Here is a 7,954-nt window from a genome sequence, read left to right as displayed (position 1 = left end):
AGAAAGCAGTAGGTTTGTTTGTATCAATGGACCACTGTCTAGTAAGACAATACTGTTTCGGCAGCTCATATTTACAGACTACGGTGAACAGCTGGAAATTAAATGAGCAACTAAGTGTGTTCAGTACACTTTTTTAGGTTCAATGTATGAATGGTGTGCATGTTTTTTTATTTTACCTTCCTTTCCTTACGCTTGCCTCTGAACATGTTTAAAGTAGCATACTTGTTAAACATATCCTGTTTTATGTTTCTGTTAATCATTTTGTGAATTTATCTCTATGGATTTTTCACTTTGGCTGTACAATTACTTCAGGATATTATTGTTTCTATATGACAATTTATTTTCTCAATAATTTGTTTAATCGATGTTTACCACAATTTCCTGTACAAAATAAGGCAAGTGCCTCATAAATCACATAACCATAAATTCAAGCTTTAAAAGCAGCGATTAGTAATTTTTCAAACTGATTTTCTCTTTTTTGTTTTTAACTGTGTTTTAGATGATTGTTATTTCACAAATCAAGCACTTGTAAAGCCTTTGAGAATGCGCTGAAGCAGAGATTTAAAATGAACTTTTTCACAGACACAAAAAATGTCCCAAGAGAGATTTGTATTGCAAATTATTTATATTTGCAAAATGTTTCGTAACAAACTGTTTTGATAAATACAAGCATTTGACAAAGCCTCACCTATAAATGTTGACCTTCCATCACAGCGACAAAACACAAATAGATTTGAACATATTGGGGGAAAAAACAACTCCCAGGCCGTGATATTTATACATTTGCATATTTCAAAAATATTGAAACTAATTACATTTCTGTTTTAAAATAACAAGGATAACTTAAAAATGACAGTTTCACATGTAGTTCAAGCTTCTATGTACAAATACATGGGTTTGCTTTTCTGCACAACTGCGGCCCTCACTTCAGGTGAAGTGTCTCAAACATTAAAGCAGACAAAAAGGAAAATAAGTGCCAAAAGTTGGGTTTTGTGAGGAGAGCAGCACACCTCAATTGTTCCTCAGATAACTTAGTGTCCTCCTATGAAACTGAGACAAGAAATCAATGTCTTATTTTAGTGAATCATTTTGAGAAAGCGGTGAGAAATGATTTGTAAGCAGTTTAAAATCTACAGGGGAAAAACCGGCGAGTTTCTCATGAAAGGAAAATCGATGTCACAAAAGAAACTGCGTAAACGGTTTCTCTGCATTCAAGCTTTGTATTCCAGAGCAGTGAGGGTCTTATTGTGAGAAAAGGCAAAGGAGCATCTGCTGAATAAAAATGAGAACATTTTAATGAATGCAATCTTCTGTTCCCTGCCACACATACAAAGAGAAATGGCTCTCTTTCATTCACACACTAACAAAACTGTACAAAAACATCTCTAATGATATAATAATAATATTAATTAATTCAGAATTCACTCATGTTTGTATTAATGCCCTAATTCAGCAACGACTGTGCTGCAGTATGACCCCAACCAGACCCCACTGAGCATGTAGTGCACTTTGGCAGGCTCCTTCCTTTCAAGAGTTTTCATTTGTGTTTTTACTTCTTACTTACTTCTTTCTCTGGCCAAATCTGAGACTGTTTACACCTGCTATAATCCAAAGAGTCTGTATTTAGATGTGTTATCTTGATGATGACATTTAATAAATTACCTTTAAATCCACACTCTGTATTAATCAGAAACCTGTTATTGCAAACGGTGAAACAAAATGACTTATGTTTTTGTAGCTTTCTGAGTGGCAGCTTGGTTAGGTGCTTTTTTCAACTTGCAACGTCTTGATTTGCATTCAATTATGCAGTTTAACCGGGGCGCACTATGGGGTTAGAGGTGTAAGTCGCATCTCGAATCCGCACGTTTCTATGATACGTTTCCCTCCACCATTACTCCCTTATAAGAGCTTTAAATGCTCAATTATTAAGCATTTCACCTGGCTGAGATCTGAAAACCATGTAAGCAGGGCCACACCCAGATCAGAGGGGTAAACTGCAAAGCAAGGTTAGAGGGTTAGCGAGGTATGTTGAGCCTAATGCAAAAGCTGGCTCTCTTTTAACCTAGCTAGGTTATGTTCAGCATTTAGGTTTGAACTCAGCCAAAACCGCTGTTCTTTAACTAGTTCTTAAATAGCGTTCCTTTATAGTCATCACAGAGCGGAAACAATTCTCATGCTTTGGAGCTGCAGAATGCGCAGTTGTTAAATCAGACATAAAGGGAGGCACAGATTGCATCGAGAGGTAAATTAAATACATAAAGCATGAAATGACACGATAAATACATCTTTTACAATATTCCCCGCTTTTTTCAGCATCAGGTTGCCTTATGCAGTGATTCATTTTTTAAAAATTCCTATGAAGGCAGAAATTAGACGGCGATTCATGCGGTTCATGAGTTAAATGATACGCAAAACTCCCCTGTGTTTTAGTTTTATGGAGCCAGCTAACTAAAAGAAACCCTGGCTCTGTTGAACTAGCTTCGTAGTATACCCCCCCAGGTCTGGTGAGTCATATAGCAGCCTGAATGCGATATGTTCTGCATGCATGTACTCTGACACCTTTGCATGCTTTGTTCCTTATCCAGATCAGATATCCACTCATTCAATGTGAGAATCATTGGATTAAAGCACAGAAGTGACAGAGTGCATGAAAACACAGGCTTTTATTGCTTGAGGTGCTTCAGTAGTGATGGGGTCATAGTGCAGCAGTCAGTCCGTGTTGTCAGTGCTATGAGGACACCGTTTACCTGTTTTACGCTCTTCTTTCACACAAACACGCACACAATGCAAAAAGATGCATCAAGATCAATGCACGTGCTAAGAGTCTTTGAGCATATTGATGCGTGCGAAGATCTTGAGTGCAGGTCCCAGTTTAATGTTCATGGCGCTCATGAGGTGGTCCTCCTTCAACAGAAGCATGGCCTGGCCGTCAATCTCCTGAGAGCGAAACTCGTCTGCGATCTCCTGACAGCCTGCGTGAACAGTGGAGGAAAGAGTAGGCTACGTGTTAATGACACACAAATCTCAAAGTAAAAGCATGTCTATGTATTGGGATGTGACAATATAGGATTGTCGTGTTGTTCTGGATTAAGAAAATAATATACTTTATTTATCATTTAGTTTGGTGAATTTTCATAATTGGCATAATATCTTCACAGGAAAACATTTTCTAGCTTGCTAATCATTAAAGAAGTAAACATTAAGAAAGAATGGACTCAATTTTTCATTTTTTTATATATCTTTTATGAATCTATATATTATCTTTTTACTAAAAGAGATTTGTGTCCAATATGTGAAGAGAAGAATTGTTCTATTTCTTAATAAAAAGTTGTTTTGAGATTCAGGCAAAATTTGAGTGTTATCAGGAAAATAATGTGAATCAAATTTATAAGATAATTGCGACACTAGATGTTTTTACTGTAGCAGCTATAGTGTGTAACATTTAAGAAGCGTGTTGGTGAACCAAGTAGGTTGACTCCTCTGACCTGGCAGTGACCGGATGAACTCGTAAACTTGTTCCACGTTCCACTTGGTGGGGTCGTTGGGTATGAAGCAGAGTGAAGGCGAGTCTCTGACAGCACAGACCTCCTGTTCCGAGGCCCTGCTCGGGTGCCGGTGTACGGGGACCTGAGCCGGGGCCGGGGGGGGAGGCAGGGGCCCCGAGCTGGCTGCAGAGAGCGGAGATGGTGGCTCCTCGTAGCTGGACATGTCCGAACACGGGCTGGACTCCTCCTGACTGGGCTGCGAGGGATGGGGCGAGGAAACAGAGCCACCCTGAGTCTGCTGCGGGGAGGGGGACAGCTTCTGAAAAGGGAAAAAGTAAAAGACGCTCGGCGTTTCAGAGATAAATGGCGGATCAGTAAAACGCTTTGGAGACATTGTGTTAGACTCAGCAAAGTCTATATAAGTGTATATATTATAAGTCAGATTTATACTGTAACAGAGCTTTGAGTGAGTATAAAACACCTGCACCTTAACAACATCCAACAACCCTTAAATACACCTTAAGGGTTGTTGGATGGATAGCAACGCTTAAAAAGGTGAACCCTTTACATCATAAAACCCACTTCCTGATCAAAATGTGAAACAAAAGCACCCCCCACTGGAGGTTCAATACTCAACCGTTGAGGCGTTACATAACTGAGAACATTTCGGCTATAAAACCGTAGAAAGAGTGATCTCCAGCCAGATAATATATATTGTTCACTGTCATATAAACCACGTGCCTGTACTTATAAAATGTAACTTCTCTGTGTCGTTAAAAGTTTCAGTATCTCAAGGTCCTGGGATATAAGTACAAAGTCAAAGTCTCAGATGAGTGGCTTAAAAAACAAGACAACAAATCAAGTGGCTTTTGATGTCTATATAAACTGTGCAGTAGGCAGAAAATCTATTCTGATGCTTCTCCGCACCTACTGTTCCCCAATAAACGTTGACACCCGTCATAAAGTGCGTAATGACCCTTTAATGACACAGGAAGATAATCGGGCACCGACACAAATGATGCCAGGAGTTCATTAGGAAGCCTGAGGCGTGAAGAGTGCAGCGGGAGCAGTAAACACTGAGAAGTAAAGTGTTGACGAGGGTTTACAACAGTGGGTGTGTGTGTGTGTGTGTTTGTGTGTGTGTGAGAGTGTGTGTGTGTGTGTGTGTGTGTGTGTGTGTGTGTGTGTGTGTGTGTGTGTGTGCGAGTGCGAGTGTGTGTGTGTGTGTGTGTGTGTGTGTGTACCTGCTTCTTCGCCTCTACAATGCCGCGGCCCTGAGATCTTCTTCGCCAGCGACTGGTCGGTTTACTCCTCTCTGGACGGAAAAGGCCTATCCGCTTCGTGCAGCCTACGTTGTACCTGTCAACAAAAGTCCATTATTAACACGATTCCTTTTTCACACGATGTTTAATTGAGAAAAAATTATGAAAAGTGACTTGCCTCTTTGCACAAACCACGGAGCAGAATCTTTTAGAGCCTTTGAATGTGTAGGCGAAGTCGACCCAACCGCAATATTCACACGTCAGCTTGGGCTCCTGTTCTTTTTCTGAAGGAAGGGAAACAAGATGGACAGTCATTATTAGTTCCTGTTGTGAAATTAGACATCAGATAGGTGTGTCAGCTACCAGTGAGAGATGGAATATGGTCCAGGAAGTCTGCTTTGAGTGACAGATTAATGTGTTTCATGTCTTATCAGGTACTTAAACAACTACATGCTCATGTTACCAAGTTATTCCCAGGAATGTGTACCTGCATGAACGTGATTGGCCAAGCAGCACCTTGCCCGAAAACATCACTTTGCAGAAAAAGTTGAGCCATGTTAAACTTTTTTTATCCAAAAGTTGCTGCATTGGCACCAAACTGTGTCAGCTCCATTCAATAAATGAGAGGGCTGTGTGTTTTATTACACCGGGCTGAAGGTAAATCAGTTTCCAGCACTGTCACTGACTCACATGAATTTTGCAGTTTAGTTTGCCTGTCAAATGAGAATGTTCCAGGGAAATAAAGTACTTTGGTTACATTCAATTCATCACAGACTTTATGCATTTAGAGTGAGAACGACCCGAGGAGAACTACATTATTTAACAGGTTGGTTTGGGGCTGGGGAATAAAGGCATGCACAGGTTAAGTGGTTTTGGGCAGAGATGCAGAAGCAGGTAATTACTTCCTTTTGTCTTTTCTGTATCAGTTCTGAAGACTATAATGTTGTGAAATTTCATAAAGCTTCTTAAATAGTAGATACTACATTTCTCCTTAGTCTCATTCATGCATCCCTGAGTTTAATGAAAGCCAGCACATTGCTACACAAACTGATAAACACCACACATACTTTGTCATACAATAATATTATTACCCGATGTGTTCATGTCCTCGAGCTCCGAGTCGCTGTTTGCTGTGTTGCTGACGGGGGTCTTGTCTGGGTCTGAGGAGAGCTGATGGTCCAGCTTCTTCGGGCTGTCTATGAGAATGGGCAGACGCTCCACCTGATGACAGAGAGGGGGTATTAACAAATCTGATAACATGCTCCAACAAAAAGACACAATGCTTTTACTACTGTAACAATATGGCTAGACGGCTTTATTTGCAATACCATAATTCTGACAGCAATATTAGATACATGAAAAGACTTCTTTAAATGATGACTGCAGCGTCCTATTTGACTACCAATTAATTAATTTGACAACCAGGTTCTCTTTGTTACATCATTGAGGAGATCAGAGGAAAGGGGGAAGACACAGACACTGCTGAACAATAGCGAGCTTAATAACCTTTGCGCTCACTTTGATAATCAAACTACTGCTGGAGACATTGTTAGCAAAGTAAGAAATGTGCGTCCAATCGTGCTGAAACAATGAGTCAATCAGCAGAGAAATTAACCGCACTAGTGATTATGGAGTCATTAAATCCTTAACTCAAGCATGAATGGTAGGATAATTAACGGTTACAACTCTTTTTATGTGAACATGTGCTGTTTTTTCAGTTTACTATGATTTATAATTGGATATCTCACGTTTAGGAACTTCCTACTACCACCTTATGCATTAAAAGAAAATAACCCTTCTAACAATCATTAATATATCATGATTAGCAATTAGCCACATTTAAAAGTACCATATCAATGTGTTTGCAATGTAGATACTGCATTCTTTAACGCTGTCTAACAGTTAGACTTCTGTGTGCTTGTTTCAGACCTGTATGCATGTTAACATACCGAGCATTTATACTAAATGTCCAGTAGGAGGCAGTGAGCCACAAGTCTAAAAATAACAACAAGCCTATGTGTTGAGGTCGAACCTGAACAAGAAGGGTGTTACCTCTAATGTTTAGCTTTTTATTATAAAAAGGGGTGATACACACTTTACTCCGTGTACAAATAAACAATATAATCACCTGAATGTTAAGGGAGATGACACACACACACACACACACACACACACACTAATGAGTGACTCCCACAGAAGCTGCGAGCTGTCAGTAGTAGTAACAGAGGGTTTTGTGTTTGCCTGCTGACAGCTCCCTGCAGGCGAGTACACGAGAGAGTGTGTTGTTTATCACGTCTGTTGCTAGTAAGTCTGAGATCGGGGCCACTTACACACACGGGGAATGGCTCGGCCCCCTCCTGGATGACAAAGCCTTCGATGACGTGCGTGAGGACCTGCGGCTTGACGATGGCCTGTGGCGGTTTGTTCTCGCCGTTCTGCGGCGTGCTGCCGGCCACGGTGGGCGCTTCGCTCTCATTTCCTGAGGTCATGGCTGGAGGTGGGGTCCCAGGTGGAGCAGCACTCGGCCTCTTGGTTGAGCCCCCGCCTGCTGATAAAGACATACATTCAACACCGTCCAGCTAATGTATGAGTACTGATCACTGATGGGTTAAGTTTGTATGAAATTAAAGCTAAAAAAATAAGGGTTCCTGCACAGAATATTTGATGCGTTTCCTTGTCATATTGCGGTGTGTAAATATTTTTGTGTTTTCTCATGCATTTGGAAAATGTCCCGCTAGGCTCTGGATAATTAAACTGGTCATTTCTCAGTTTTTGGTAAATTTTATATGGCATTTTATCAAGAGAACAATCAGCAGCCCGAGATTCATTTTCAAATTAAAAAATACATAACATTCTGATTTAAGCATAACCGTTTTTTTTGCTTTAATAAAAACAACTATTTAAAAGACATCACTATGGGCATCATTAATTAGTTATATACATGTTTTAAGTATTTCCTAGGTACAAAAAATACAGAGACAATTGAAAATGAAAATACAGTAAAGACACTTACACAAGCAATGCTTGGAAAGGAGGGTAAATCCACCTCAGTTATATTATTTTATTGAAAGGGTTGAAATACATAATCTTACTCATTAAATATCTTCCAACTTCTGAAAATGATATAAAAAGTGACAACTTGAATCATTTAAATCATGAATTGTGTAATTTATTTCAAGCTAAGAATATTTTGTCTTTTATAATTAC

At 39.8% G+C, this 7,954-nt stretch overlaps 1 protein-coding gene across 2 annotated transcripts in view; it reads right to left on the bottom strand.

Annotated features, from left to right (window-relative positions):
- Positions 1-606: 606 nt before the first annotated feature.
- The window catches only part of phc2b (polyhomeotic homolog 2b (Drosophila)), a 38,839-nt gene continuing 31,491 nt past the window's right edge, over positions 607-7,954 (bottom strand). Inside the window, exons 10-15 of one of the 2 annotated variants that reach the window (XM_063912025.1) lie at positions 7,078-7,295; positions 5,839-5,968; positions 4,926-5,031; positions 4,730-4,844; positions 3,486-3,804; positions 607-2,972 (exon numbers count right to left, since the gene is read on the bottom strand). In XM_063912025.1, coding sequence (XP_063768095.1) covers positions 2,818-2,972; positions 3,486-3,804; positions 4,730-4,844; positions 4,926-5,031; positions 5,839-5,968; positions 7,078-7,295 — 1,043 coding nt within the window. In that variant the 3' untranslated portion in view covers positions 607-2,817. The remainder of the gene's footprint in view (positions 2,973-3,485; positions 3,805-4,729; positions 4,845-4,925; positions 5,032-5,838; positions 5,969-7,077; positions 7,296-7,954) is intronic. The other variant, XM_063912026.1, reaches the window with a different exon arrangement.

This window comes from Eleginops maclovinus, chromosome 20, assembly GCF_036324505.1.
Source record: "Eleginops maclovinus isolate JMC-PN-2008 ecotype Puerto Natales chromosome 20, JC_Emac_rtc_rv5, whole genome shotgun sequence".
Lineage (NCBI taxonomy): Eukaryota > Metazoa > Chordata > Actinopteri > Perciformes > Eleginopidae > Eleginops > Eleginops maclovinus.
Note: the sequence above shows the minus strand (reverse complement) of the source record. Positions and strands in the feature narration are given on the sequence as shown.